Source organism: Anopheles marshallii, chromosome 2 (assembly GCF_943734725.1).
Source record: "Anopheles marshallii chromosome 2, idAnoMarsDA_429_01, whole genome shotgun sequence".
NCBI classification, from domain to species: domain Eukaryota; kingdom Metazoa; phylum Arthropoda; class Insecta; order Diptera; family Culicidae; genus Anopheles; species Anopheles marshallii.
Window position 1 is genome coordinate 40,362,484 of NC_071326.1, and position 14,846 is coordinate 40,377,329.

Consider the following 14,846-nt stretch of genomic DNA (forward strand, 5'->3'; position numbering starts at 1 on the left):
TTCGCTGTGCACCCTTATCTGGTTTGGTTTGCGCATCCTTCCGTTTGTTTGTTTTCTCCACCTCGGTTTATTACGACATAATCGGTGATAGTTTCATTTAACAACCAACTCATGGCGATGCAAACCATGCGCCCTTTTGTGTGTTTGCAGTAAATGAGTCATTTAATGTCTTTCGTTTGTTCTGTAATCAACCGTCGAACGAGTGACCTAAGGAAGAAACCACTGACAAGAGGAGGAAAAATAAAATAAATCTCACTAAACTTTGCTTTGCCGGATATTTCCATCGTTTCAGACAACGAGCACCAGTCTCCGGCAGCAAGCAATGAACATGGAGCTAGCAGTGGCCCTACTGACGGGAGGAAATAAATCGGCCACCGGAACTAGCTGCTGCCCTTCCGGCAACGCCAACGGAAGTGCGGCCGAGATGGGCTGGAGTGTGACTTCCTCCGAGCTGGAGTTCGCCTGGAGGGAAGGAACACCGGCCAGCCCGCCGACACTCGCTGGCAAATATCCCGAAGCGAACGGCACGGCCGAAAGCATGTACGTACGCTTACTCGACAGTTAAAACTTGCAATTTCCAACCTTCCTTTTCAATGTCACGAAGAAAAAAAAAAAAACGCGTTCGTTCGTGAATTAACAGCCCAACTGCATGCACAGCGGAATTGTCGTTTTCTGCTCGTTTTTCCACACTGTTTTCTTCTTGGTTCCCACGCTTGTTACATCCGGTGTTAAGTGGTTTTGTGTGGATTTACGGGCGTATAAACGAATGGACAAAGTTTTGCACCGACAGTGGCTGAAGTCTTGTCGGATGCATGTGGATTGCGTGCGGTGTAGGGACCGGATTAGATTAGGCAAACCTTTCCTTCTTTCGCCGGCCCGGTAGGAATTTCCGTGCATGAGAGTGGGTGGTTTTGGAAAGCGATACTACGATGTATTGCATGTATGCACGAAATAAAAGTGCAAATAACTCAAATCCTATCCTATGGTCGGGGTGCCAACGGGTGAAAACAGCAGGAGGGTTAAGTTTTGACTTGCTTCTACGCCGAAAACGACCGGATATCCTATTGCCGGCGTTCCCGTACCGTACCGGTGCATACCAGGGCAGGGCGAGTATTTCAACGGCTTTTTTATTATTTTACAACGGCTTCACAGCAGTCGTTTTAAACCATGGTGGAGCATCCTTGGTTGGCGTCATGAGAAGCATTCCAGCACTAGAGCCGCTTCCCCAAGGGCCAAGGATCCCCTGGGTCGTACGGTGTACGGAATATAGTAGTTGGCATGTTCTTCAGTGCAACAGAAGCAAACAAAAGAACCCTTTGCAGTTCAGGAATGGTGCACTGGCTAAACTGAGAATGCAAAACCCGTACCTAAACGTACGCAGCCAGTGGCGTACAGTGCGCTACTGGGCGGCTCCATTCCCATGCAATGGGGCTTCGAATGTATTGTTCTACCCTAAGCTGCAAGCACTGTTGAGAGCGTCGATGAGAACCAGATTCCCACTGTTCCAGAGGATGTACCGGAGGAAGCACCAAGAAGGTCTGTGCCGGTTCCGGGGCCGTATTGTCCGTAGTACGAGGTCATGGTGGAAAGAAAAACATCAAAACATCATCTCTTGCAAGAGCGTTGGGTTCTTCGTAGCGATTACGAGCAGTGGTAAGACTCGTAATGGCAAGACGACTGGAAGCAGCAGTAGAAGAAAGTTCGGAATCATACAAGGGTATTCTACAAATGCATCGCAGCAAATGAGAATTCCATGTATGCAACAGTATGCCCGGGACGTGCAGTGCAGTGCGACGTGCGACGAATCGCAATGTGAATAGTATGCATGCGATGCACACAAAACGCTTCCACCTGCAGAACGGTGGAACAATTTCGAACACAGTCCGAAACAAGTCCTGCTTTCCAAGAAGACGGTTCCCCCAGGAGAGACTCCCTACGTACCCTTTCGGGAATTTCTCTCCAAAAGGTATTCCATGTGACCGTTCGAGCGCTACATGTATGCAATGCTTCGGATTGTTACACACTCTCACTCGCTCCGGCTGTAGCGTTGCAAACTATTTCATTAGCGATTACCCATTTACGAAACGATACGATACTAAATGGCACGAAATGCACATACACAAACACACGAATAGTTCCCCCGTCCCGATCATCTGGTTCTGACAGCCGGAAAGCATCGTCGTCCAGCTGCGAGCTGGACGCAACCCAGCTACGGATTGAAATAATTGGTCAGTTTGAAGTGTGTTGAGTTGTGCATATAGAGCTTATCACGAGTGGGGTAGTGCATACCGACCGACCGAACGCCCAGCATCGCATCCGTCTTGCTTAACCGTGGCACAAACGGCCACTACCGGTTGGTTGTGGTTTTTACTTCGATTTTGGGCAAAACGCTACTCAACCGTAAGTGGAAAACTCGGAATTTATTCAATTAAACACACACCCACCCGCACGGCCGCTTGCCTCCAACCGTTTGGCTTCTCACTTCACCCGCAACCAGACACAATTAATGTAGCGTAATTAATCGTAACAACATGCGGAACGCATTTTATCCACTTTGCCATCCGTGGACGATGGCAGTTTTATACGGCCATTTTTATCGAGAGTGCTGCCAGTGCGGCAGCTCGCTTTGCCCCGTTGCGCGGCGTACGGACTACCGATGAAAATTGTGCTAATGTTTGCACTGCGCTTGGGAGTGTGTGACGGCATTGTTACAGCTTTTACAAATCGCTGTAGATTCGCTCACCAATCTAATCGGCCAGGAAAGCGGCGCACATACAAACGGCAGGGAGAACTAATCCAATCAGCGCGTGTGTTCCATTGTGTTGATAGGAAACTCATAAGCGATTCGATTGCACTGGTTTGATTTCATCGAACGGGGTACCCATGTTACGGATTGAATGTACACACGATTTTGGCTGCATTTAGCAATCGCTTTCAAGTGTGTTTGTATCGTACCAGAAGCCATAAAAAAACTCGCACGCACGCTTGCAACGGTTTCGATCAAACGGAACGCTTTGATTTACGCGTAAAGCAAGACGGTGTGGTGGGTCGGAGCTGTGCCGCTGGCATCAACTTCACAGCACGCTACAAAACTTCGCACCATTCTCAAGGGTTTCGTGTGCTTCACATTGTACGCGTAGAGCGCCCGTTTGTAGCGGGTATCGTGTGAGGCCCTACCACATCATAGAGAGTAAAAGTTTTCCATTTGCTAGACCAGGCACCGTAACCCGACACGGTCGCATGCGGTAAGTAAAAGGAACATGGAATTAGGAAGCTCCAGGAAGCACGTTACGTTGATTATGATGTTTAAAACTCACGCCACCATGTGGAGTTGGGCCCAGCGATTTTAAAGCTTCATTGGAGGGTGGAGGGAGATAAGGGGGGTTTGAATTGATTTGCAACACTGTTTGAAGGATCGGTAGGGTGGTTTGAGGGATTTCCTTCAAAACTGTTCCGAGGACTATCACGAGTTGGTGAGAGATGTGGTGAGAAAATTGGTTAGAGGTGACGATCGATTAACTGGAAGCGTTTATATCAATTATAAATTAGCTTGAGTTTTTTTTCTGATAAATTGCCAAGGAAACAACGTTTTAAAATAACAAGTTATAGAACACATTTCAAAAGTCGCCCCTCTGCCAAGGTAGTACTTACATCACTTATTCCTGGTGATTCCATCGTCGCCACTTTACGAGTATAAGATAACCACTAAACGCTATAAATGGAGAGCAGAATAAGAGCAGGACACCTATCTCGGGTTAGATTGTGTAATAACCACAGACACAACATCCTTTCCATCGATTGCTAGACTGCTTGGTAATAAATGTCAGGGCAATTACTGGAGCTACAGTTGCCATAATCGATTACATATTCAGATTCAACCGCAATATAGCTAATTGAATAGCCCTTGTTTCTCCGACGGCCTTAAACATTCTCAATTGAGGTGAAAGTCTTAACAGCACACTCAACAATGTCGCTGTGTATAGTGGATATTTATACCCATTAAAAACCTATCCATATTCTCTCGTATTGAACAATCACATTTGGTGAATATCCCCCGGTTCACATTTGTAAACAACTTTGGCGTTTTGGAAGTAATGTAGCGATTTTATTAACGTACGCAGCCAAATAAAAGCAGTGAGACACTGGGCGCCTCCATTACATTCGTGATGGGCTTCAATAATACTTTCTCAAGGTCCAACAATGATTAAATGCACTCTGAAAATAGATAAAAACTAGCCGTGTGAGATAAAACATGTACTACCAAGCAGTGGGTTTAATAATCCAATGATTAATCAACCGACAAAAAGAAAAACAAACACCACAAATGGTACAAAACAAAATCTTCCAAGAATTTGTAGATGTACTTTCGGACGTCCACAGTTAATTAACATCAACTACAACATTTTTGTTAATCTAATTACTTCGCAACGGTCATCATCGAAACATGCAAAACATCCGTACTCATCCAATGTTCCGGAAAAGCATCCCGCTATGGGGCGAATAATTTCTTCGACATGTTGACGTCCGTTTTGCAGCCACTGCTCTTCATGTCGGCGACATCCTGTTGATTCATTCAATTGAAATTTAATGAATTCAATTCGCAAACCATTTGCCCGAAGCAACAGCCAGCCATCTTCAACCTGCCCTGGATGCCGGAAATGGAGAAAAAAATAGGGCGGTCAGCTTTGCTTGCTTCGTTGACCGTTCGGATGTCACCGCTCGTGCATATTTCATATTTTAGTAGCATTTTTATTGTATTTGATTTCTCATTGTGTATCTCCCTCTCTCTCTCTCTCGCTCTCGTTTTCTTGCTGTGTGTAGACAAAATATGGACTTTATTTCGACCCTGCCACTGTGGCGGCTGATCGTGTGGAACGTGCTGTTCGCCGGCATCGTTATTACGGCCACCGTCGGTAATCTGATCGTGGTGTGGATCGTCCTATCCCACAAGCGGATGCGCACGGTGACCAACTACTTTCTCGGTAGGTAATATGATCGGGTGCCGAACCAACACACCAGGCGGAGCCGCCATTCTGCGAACTCCGAGCGCCAATGGAGTTCACTTACGCTCGTACGGTTTCAAGCGCAAAATGGTGGAACGTTTTAATTTGCACTCTGCGCCCTCACTCATTTCCGGGGCTTGGGCTAATGCTTTTTTTGTTGTTGTCGTCGTTGTTATTTCGTTTCGTTCTCCGTTGCAGTTAATTTATCGATAGCGGACGCAATGGTTTCCACGCTGAACGTTACCTTCAACTACACGTACATGCTGTACCTGGACTGGCCGTTCGGGACAATGTACTGCAAAATATCACAGTTCGTTGCCATTCTCAGTATATGCGCTTCCGTGTTCACGCTGATGGCCATCGCGATAGATCGGTAGGTAGCAGCTGGCCATCGTCGGTCCAACGAGTGACGAGAAGGGTGCGATTCTCGACGCATCGAAGCAAAAATATATTTTTATGTTGCCCCGCTTACCCCCCCACCCCCCACCGCTCCCCTCCCTAAAGCCTCCTAACAATCCAAGTGCCCCATCCTGTGGACTGATCCACAACAACAAAACGTTATCTTGCCTATCGCACAACAACGCCCAGCCGAGTGGTGGTTGAAAAATAAAAATAAATAAATAACACAGCAGAAAAAAGAACTCAGTCACACACAAACAAACGGGCCGAACCGAAAACATCCGGCTGGACCCGGAAAGGACCCTTTCTCATTTTATTTAATTTTTGCAAAACAAACCGATTCCATCATTCCACATCCCGACCGACAGCAGTTTCCGTTGCTGGCGGTTTTTTTTTTTTTCGTCATATAAACGTTTCGCTTGACTTCATCATTTCATCTTCATTACTCTTGCACGCTTGCTCGCACCACCTTGCCTCCGGTCAGGCCACGTGGCGGGGCGACCCGAGCATGTCCTCGGGTTGTGTAGTGATGCTCTCGCGCCACCCATCCGTAACGGAGCCGCTTTGGCCCCGCTGGTGTGGCGTATGTTTGCGAAACGAGAAAACAAACGTTTCGCCTGCGAAAAGGGGCTGAATTGAGGGGGGGGGAGAGTTGGAGAATGACGAATTGTTGCACAAAAGGGGAGATAGACGAGGACATTCAGCAGGCTGCGCATAATAGGCATCCAGGACACGTCGACGAGGACAACAGCGAGACACAGAACGATGACGACTGTATTTATCCGTTTGTTGAAAATTTTACTTCTCAAGTGTACGCTAGAGAGAGAGAAAGGAAAAAAAGGAAAAGGGGGAGGAGCAGGATGCCTCCTAGCCCTCCATTTTGCTACCCCTAAAACCCACCACACAATGGTTAAGTGCTTAAAGTTAAGCTTTAAAAAGCGATTTTGCATACGTAGTCGGAAAACGCGCCATTCGCGTTCGCTTCGCTTCACGTCAAGTCGCGTCATTCATGCGTTCCGGTACCGTTACTGCTCGGTGGCCCGGGGGTGAAGCGAACCGGACGGAAGCCCCGATGTCGCGCTGTAGCTGCAGCTCGTTTTGGGTAGAAGAAGAAGAAGGATTTACTTTTTCTCACACAAACATGGAGACACTTGCACAGCTACACACACAGAGACATGCGCCACGCCACCCTCGGTGTCCCCTTACGGCTTGGGCTTCGGTGCCGCTTGTTTCAGGGTCAGCAATAAACATTCCATCGCACGGCGGCACGAAGAGAACAACGGTGCCGCGTGGGACCGGGGAAAGCAATCTGTGAGCCGTGAGCTTAGCGATTGTTAGGGTGTGCTTAGCACTTATTTTGGCGTATTTCTGTCGCGATCTATTGTTTCGCATATTTCATGCGAATGTCCTGCGACCGGCTTGCCGGGAGAGACAGCCAGCATAAGCGCCTGCCGGTCCTCCGAGTGCGTTTGTGCTGGTTGGTTGTTGTTGTTTTTTTTTATGGTCCACAAATCAAACACCCCAGTCTGGTGACATAGTGATTAGAGTTGGCATTTTGAGTAGCATTTGATGGGTGCGAGTGTACGTGCGACGCGCACATTAACGGTACGCTGTAATTGGAACAAAGCGGCTACTTGCGATGTACCTTACAGCGAAAGTTAATGGTTTTAAAATAAGCAGCGTGTCTTCGTTATGCGGCACAATGTTTATCGCCCGCTTATGTTTATCATTCGCAAACCATGCGAGATCCTCCATTAGGGCTCTCTCCTTTCCTACATTCAGGCGGCTTCACACTTTTATAGCTGTTCGTTGTGCGCGTTAAGATGTTAGGCTTCTTCAATAGCTTTTTCAATCAATTTCTTACAAACGCTTTTGAATTTGATGGGGAAACCCTGGAGCCTCACCCCACACCGTACATTAATTATTTTATGCGAACACAAACAATGCGGGTTTAGTATTTCGCAAAGCAGAGGATTATTGTTTGACTGGCTTGTCCTGTACTTTCTTGGATAGGTTGTCCTGGACGAGGCTTAATTTTCAAGCACTCCGGCTGATGATGGCTCTACTACTCGGCTTTCACTTAGGTCCATCGTTACAGCTCTCCATCCTCTCAGGTACTGCTAGGAGACCTTGATGAAATTCCAGTTCCACAGCTCGGCCTGCATATCCTAGCCATCAGGTTCTTCATCCCTCTCCTTCGCAAACCATCGAAAATGGTAAAAAGGTTCGACATAGCAAACAGCACTTCCACATTACTTAGCCGTGAATACTTTGTGTGATTGCACTTTGCAGCATTAAAGCGGTGTTTTTCATCTTAAAAGCCTCCAGAACGGAAGAATGCCGCTACAGCACGAGATGCTCTGATTAAAAAGATCAAAGACAAGGAGTACAGGTTGTCGTCCAATTTCCTGGCCTCAAGTACGTGCACAGCATTGCAGGTGCTTCGTGTATGTGTGTTGGCCAAACTTTTCCACTCCCGAAAAACGAATCTGACGTAAGCAAATTGCTAAAGAAGCACACTCTAATCACTTTATCTATTTCCGAAGGTGTACGGCCTCAGCGGTGACGAGAGTTCGTCTTCATTACGTTCAAAGTTATTGGAGTATCAGTAATGTGTTTGTAAGTGAGCAACTTTGTCAGTTTGTCTTTAGGTAAAACTTAAACATCTTCTGATATTGAGTCCCACCAATTTTAGACTATTTGAAGGCCCGTTCGAGCCCACCACGTGCGATAGCTTTCGCTTCGAAGAGTCTTATTTGGATTCTAATTTATTCACAATTGACGGGAGTAGTTGTCATAACAATGTTGAAGGCACTACACCTTCTCAGCCAGGTAGATGGGACGGCCGGCAAGGCAGTCGATCGGAAAGCAGGGTTTTGTGGATAAAGATCCTATTCACAACATGAGAGCAGGTTTCTTACTACGGATGGATAAACTCCTGTGAATTTCCCATCATCTCCTTCCTTCCTTCCTTCCTTCGCCTTCCACTATCGGAGCTTGGATCCTACCCAACTGTCTACTGTTTCGCAAGTTGAAACTTGATTTACGAATAGCCGAAATAGACAGTTATACAGGTCAAATGGTTATCAAGAATTCCAGTTTAGCAGTTGCTTCTAAAGGGTGTTCCACATCAAATTTGCATCACGGTTGAAACGCTGTAGAATATGAACTAGCGAACCAATTCCTTTCCAAACATTCCGGATTTGAAATATAATACTTAAATATGCTTTTGGCAAGTTTATTTCAGGCTCCCATCAGGTTCTGTACAACATCTGGTTGCATGTTTTCTGTACTTATAATCACTTTTTCGTCCTGTCTGTTTAAAATTTGACTTTTTTTCAATATTTCCGAAGCGCCTTCAGAAGCCCAATATTTGTTGAAGGGTCATAGTTTTGATGCGTTTTCGGGGTTCATGTTCTTGGGTAAAAAGGTGAGCACCTTGGCTTCATAGTGTCACGTAACTAAAACAGGCCAGAAGATTCCTTGAGGTAGATCTTCCAGTTTACAGTCTTGCTGATTACAAACTAACTAACCAATGAACTAAAGAACGCACACTACACGTTGTACCACACTTTGCACTGTACTTTGTTTGCGCACAGGAGCAAATCGCTAGCTTCTAATTCTGTAATTCTTGACACAATTTGAATGATTTTGCCGCCTACTTTTCTCCGTAACATCAAGTTTGTGCTTGGCGATGATAAACAGTAACCCCGGATCGATGATGAGACAATGAGCTTTCGACAACCCCTGTCGCTGAGGTGATCGTTGCTGGAATGGTAACGCCAATTTACCAATTTTCTAAAACTTGACATCGGTCGAAAAACATTGTTTACAATACACTTTAAACTTAATAGATAATTTTCTAGAGCATTTGCACAATTTCATGTGGTACACCCTGTACCACGTAGGCGAGGAATAAAACCAAGTAAGATTATAATAATAAATAAGAATTAAGTTGAGCATTCGAGGTGAGAACCGAGAAACAGGACCACAGAAACAAGGCTACAATCACTGCCGGAAGCGTAGCGGAATCTCTACCTCCGAAGGACATCACCCGAAGGAATGTAACCTTGAGACAAATTGCATTAAACTAACAAATTATAATTTCTGTCATTACGTCACTACGGCCGTACGGCTTAGCACGAACAAATAAATGCACACGAGGCTGATATGCAAACTATCTCTTAATTGATCATTATCCTAAGCCGGCAAACACACTTTCCCAGACGTTACGACTATCCCGCGGCTCACACACACCGTCCCCGCACGCACCTTTCGGCCACCCTCTGCCCCGCGGCAACGGTCCCCTTCCAACGGCGCATTTCGATGAGCTTTCGCTTCATAAATCTTATCTTTATCGCACCGTTCAAAAAGTGCCACCCACCCTCACCACCCCCCCAAATTCCCCCCGCCGGAATCCCGCCGGAATTAAAGGTTACCGAAGGGTACTTCAAATAAATTATCAAGAACCGGCAACGGGGCTGTCGGATGTTTTCGCTCGGTTTCGCTCCATGTTTGGGGTGTGTTTCTTTCTCGTTATTATTTTTGGTTAGTTTCCTGCACTATTTTTTGTGTTGCTGTTCCCCGCACTAGTTTGTGCGCTACCATTCGCTCCAAACACGAACATGTCCCCGGGGCGGCCAAATGATCGCATCATCAACATCCTTACCATTTAATGCCTGTGTGTGTTCGTGCTTGTGTCTGTTCGTCCCGAAAAACTATGCGCAAGTAATAAATTATTCAAAAGCGCTTTCGAGTGCAGCATCCCGTTCCGTCCAATTCCCAACCCATCTGTTGCCAGCTTCGAGCGCGCTTGGTTGGGCCGGTTCGGCTGAAGTTGAAGCGGGCGCGCCACGGCTAACCGTTCGCTTCGCAGAAGACTCGAGCGAAGCGAACTCGAGCAGCCTCTCGAGTGATGAATATTTAATTTGGACAATTAGATGAAACCATCTCTCGCCTGCATCGGTGCTTTTAAGCAGGATGCACAATTATTAGTTTCTCTGTGTGTGTGTGTGTTTGTTTGTTTTTACTTTTCGTGTCTTGTTTCTCTGCCATTCTTACCTTCGTTTGCCTTCCACTTCACTGCTTAGTGCAGTGCAGGATCGAGCTCGAAATAAGAAAAAAACACCCCCTAGGAAATTATGTGGGAAATTCTACCAGTAGTTTGGTGGGTCAGCTTTCGGTTTGGCGTTCGGAACATTTCACAAGAAACCCATCTCCGATGGTGTGGAAGCGGTGGCCATTGGCGCTAGCCTTCCGTGTGCGCCTTTCGCTGTACGATGAGATTAAATCATTTGCGAAAATGGCTCGGAACGGAAGCGCACTAATGCAATTGTATTAATTTAATACCCCGGGACGTTTCGTTTCGGATGATTCGGACTAATTCGGACACTGCTCGGTGTGTTTGGGTGTGTGTGTGTGTCTATGAGATCTGTTCTGTAGTGTAGGCTAGTGCCGTCGAAGCCCCAAAACTCGTCGATTTTCGCCCCGTACGTACGAAGCGGCCAGTCTGTTGCAGAAAGCAACTTACGGACTGCTCGTTTGAAGTCAAAACCAGATCTAACCAGTCAGCACACACACACACACACACACAAACACTATTTTCGTGTCATAACTACACAGGTACGTAGCCATCATGAACCCGCTGAAGCCTCGCATGGGCAAGAAGGCAACACTGTGCGTTGCGGCCAGTATCTGGATCGTCGGTACGATCATCTCCTGCCCATCGCTACTGTTCTTCACGACCTACCCGATGAAGGACCACATCCTGTGTTACGCCGAATGGCCGGACGGTCCATCGAACCACTCGAGACAGGAGTATGTGTAAGTAAAACGGGGCCAGCACGCACAAAGTCTTACCAGACGCGGAAGCAGTACATCCAAGTGAACTAATTGCAATTGGGGTGGGGGCGCGGGGGGTGTCGGGTGGCTTCGCAGGTACAATATCGTGTTCATGCTGCTAACGTACATTCTACCGATCGGCTCAATGACGTACACGTACGCCCGGGTTGGGCTGGAGCTGTGGGGATCCAAGAGTATTGGCGAATGCACGCAGCGGCAGCTGGACAACATCAAAAGCAAACGTCGGGTAGGTACGAAAACAGAAATCCCACCGGAATGTATCCCTCTCCCTCCCCCTCCCCCATTCCCGTTGTTCGTCAGTCAAAATGGACAAAGTTTTTGTCGGTAACTTCCATTTGCGCACGGTGGAGAAAGAAACGAGAGCCAAAGCCGGGGGGGGGATGTAACTTCAGTATCTAATGATGGAAGTTTCGTTGAAAATGGGCATCGTTTAAATAACTGTCTAGCTCAGTGGTCGGCAAAGTATGGGCTCGCAGAGCCGCGTACGGCAAATGGTACTTTTATTGTGGCTCTTCGTCAAAAATGATCCATCCGTTGATCGAAGCTTGCTAAAATTTCCCCACAAATTGGTAGAAAAAAAACGCATTCAAACTAATAAATTCATGCCATTGAGGAAATTACCTTTAGAACTTGGGATTTTTCTATAACCGTTGCATTCGATTGTCTAAGCTCCTGGAGGTGTGTGCCTCACCCAGCTTTTTCTATATAGCACCAAGTTGATACCATAATTTAATAGATATTTATTGTGCATTGAATGAAAGATTTTCATTAAAAGTATATTCTAAAAATTATATTAAAAAATTTGTAAATCTTTAGTCTGGGAAAAATTTAGTTAAGAAAATGATCATCTAAAATTTCAAAAGAAATTATATTTACTTACTTCTCGGCAGTACTTACCGAAGAAAAACAATGAGATAAAATGATTAAAGACAAGCTTTAGAATATATTGTTGAGCAAAATTCCAAGAAAACGAAGAAAAAGTAGAAAAATTGTATGGCAAAATGTAATATTTGTTCCTCGGACCTCTCGTATTCTGAAGATAGCCAAACGGAAATACTGCATCCTAGTCCCCCATTTTGGGTCCTTTCTAGAAGGACTGCAAAGTTTCATGCCATTTGGAATAAGATTTTGTACCCTTGGGATGTAATGGCTTCATAAGAATGCTGGCTAAAAACAGCAACATTCAGGTGGAAACAGAACGATCGGCCGTTTTAGCGGGACGATGCCCAGTCATCGACTTCATAGAAAACGATTTGAAGTCTTCCCTGGGTCTTCCCAAACAAATCAACAGCTTCCAGCTTTTCGTTCACATTGTGGCTGTTTGAAGCAGATTGCACGTGTATTGGCATGATGTTTGGCGCGTTGCTCGCAGAAGGTTGCCGACCACTGGTCTAGCAGATGGAGAAACTTCAGCCAGGGGAACAAACTTTGCCCACGCGCCCCAATCAACCCAGTAAAGGAAGGATTCCCATGTTTCCCTCTTGGCGCTAGACAATCACACCGTTAATGGGAAAGGAAATGTCGTTGTGTCTCCTGTTTTTGTACTCGCTGGGGTATTCCACCTTGCCATCCAGTACCGTGCCCTGGGGTACCGTGTAAACCGCGGACACTCATTAGCTCATCGTCGTAACTAATGTCGTATTTTATTTCCATTTCCGCAATGCTTCGGCACCGTGCCGCCGTGCCGCCGTTGTCCCCGGATGCAAAACGCAGGTCGTTAAGATGATGATGATTGTGGTGATAATCTTTGCCGTTTGCTGGCTTCCGTTTCATATCTACTTCATCCTCACGTCGTACTATCCGGAGCTGACGAAGAAACCGTACATCCAGGAGGTGTACCTTGCCATCTACTGGCTCGCGATGAGCAACTCCATGTACAATCCCATCATCTACTGCTGGATGAACTCGCGGTAAGCGCGTGTGGTGGCCACCGTACCACCCTCCCGACACACTAACGGTTGACTCGTATTACTCCGTTCCCGGGCTAGGTTTCGCCGTGGGTTCCAGCAGTTCTTCCGTTGCTGTCCGTTCGTGCGCGTCACACCGGACAGTGCCAGCAGCCACCGGCGCACCGGTACGTCCCGCTACTCGTGCTCCGGTTCGCCGGACCACTTGCGCATAGTAAGAAATGGTGTGCATTAGCCGGGGGGTTTCGTGGGTGTGCCGCCCGGGTGGCGGGTGGTCACCGGCCTTGCCCCATACCACGGTAACGTCCCGTCCCGTTTCACTCGTTCCAGATACCGAACGGTCGTTTCTGTACAACGGTTCCCAGTCGCCGACCGGCCAGCGGAAATGGCAAACCGGTAAGAATTGCAACGAACCGCACGACTAATCGATTTATTCGTGTCCACGGTACAGATCTTAATCGCCCGCGAGAACCCATCACGGCACGGCAATTCTAATTCCCTGTCCGTTTTTCCTCACTCCCTCTCTCTGTCTCTACCAGGTCCCATGCGACGGGTGAACACGATGCTGACGAGCCAGCTGAATCAAACCACCAGTCTGTGCTGTGCGTCCCAGGACAATCCGCAGGGCCGGCCGGTGAAGGATTAGCAGCAACTGCACGAGCTGGGCCGCGGTATCTGCGGATCGATGGCGTCACGTCGCAGAACGCGATCGTGCCAATCGGTCGAGGAGCTGTAAATATGAACCGCTACACCCAGACCACGGCTGGGGTAAGCGAGGTTTACAGGTTTGCAAAACATCTCTCTTTGGTGTTGGGCCGGAAAAGGACAAAGCCTTTGCAGCTCATAGAGATCAGTAGTCGTTGTGGGTTTTTCTTTCCATTTTTTGTTGCTGAACTCCCATTCGGCGAGAGCGCGTTCGAAACATTCGGAAGAGTTACAGTATCCGGTAGCGGATACGTTACCCCCGACATTCCGTGTCCACCAACCGTACGCAACCGGTACCGGGGTACTTCATTGTGACGATGAAGGAAGAGATTGAAATTCTCGTAAATTAATTTGCCCACCGTGTGGCAGTAATAGGACCCGCACCAAGAGAAGGCATTGGAGTGACCCCACCGGGGGACCTCCAAGGATGTAAACCACGGAAGCGGTTTTTCTTTTATTCCCTGCCATCGTCTGGCACGGTAATATCCGTGCGTCCAGGAAAGGTACACGTAAGTTAAGTTCTGGCGAACACACCCCGTAGCCAACGTGCCAGATGCCACCGCACGCCGTAACAAGTACGCCGCGTTAAGCTGATTAACAGCCTGCTGGCCGCTGCTTTATTTATAGCGAGCGAAACCGAAAATCCCGTGTTGTCCCCGGGTCGGGTTATCTTTCGGCTTTGGTTTGTCGACGGCAACAACAAAGAAGCAAAAAAAGGGGATACTGTTGTTTTATGCGTATTTGTCCCTGCCCTCTTGCGTTTAGGCGAGATGAATTTGTTCCCTCACCGTTGCCCACCGTGCTTTTTTAAGGCGTCTACACCTCCACCTCCGGACAGACAGAGACCGGACCGGGGGACGAATGGGTTGTGTGTTTGGAGATGCCAAGATTAGTCGTACTACACCCCACCACCCCCCCCCAACCCCGTAACCTTTTACTAGATATAGTCTAGTGGAGCGGTTTTCCCTCG

At 47.3% G+C, this 14,846-nt stretch overlaps 1 protein-coding gene across 1 annotated transcript; it reads left to right on the forward strand.

Annotated features, from left to right (window-relative positions):
* Positions 1-322: 322 nt before the first annotated feature.
* LOC128709985 (tachykinin-like peptides receptor 99D) lies at positions 323-13,817 on the forward strand. Its single transcript, XM_053805024.1, has 9 exons — positions 323-540; positions 4,822-4,982; positions 5,202-5,376; positions 11,025-11,225; positions 11,340-11,490; positions 12,978-13,174; positions 13,253-13,395; positions 13,502-13,567; positions 13,711-13,817. Exons 1-9 carry the CDS (start codon positions 323-325, stop codon positions 13,815-13,817), a joined length of 1,419 nt encoding a protein of 472 aa, XP_053660999.1.
* The last annotated feature ends 1,029 nt before the right edge of the window (positions 13,818-14,846 follow it).

Bases quoted from the DNA above. Each gene is read 5' to 3' on its own strand.
- LOC128709985 (XM_053805024.1), top strand. From the start codon at position 323: ATGAACATGGAGCTAGCAGTGGCCCTACTGACGGGAGGAAATAAATCG. The intron at 5,377-11,024 runs GTAGGTAGCAGC...ATAACTACACAG, and splicing joins ATGGCCATCGCGATAGATCG to GTACGTAGCCATCATGAACC. The intron at 11,226-11,339 runs GTAAGTAAAACG...GTGGCTTCGCAG, and splicing joins CACTCGAGACAGGAGTATGT to GTACAATATCGTGTTCATGC.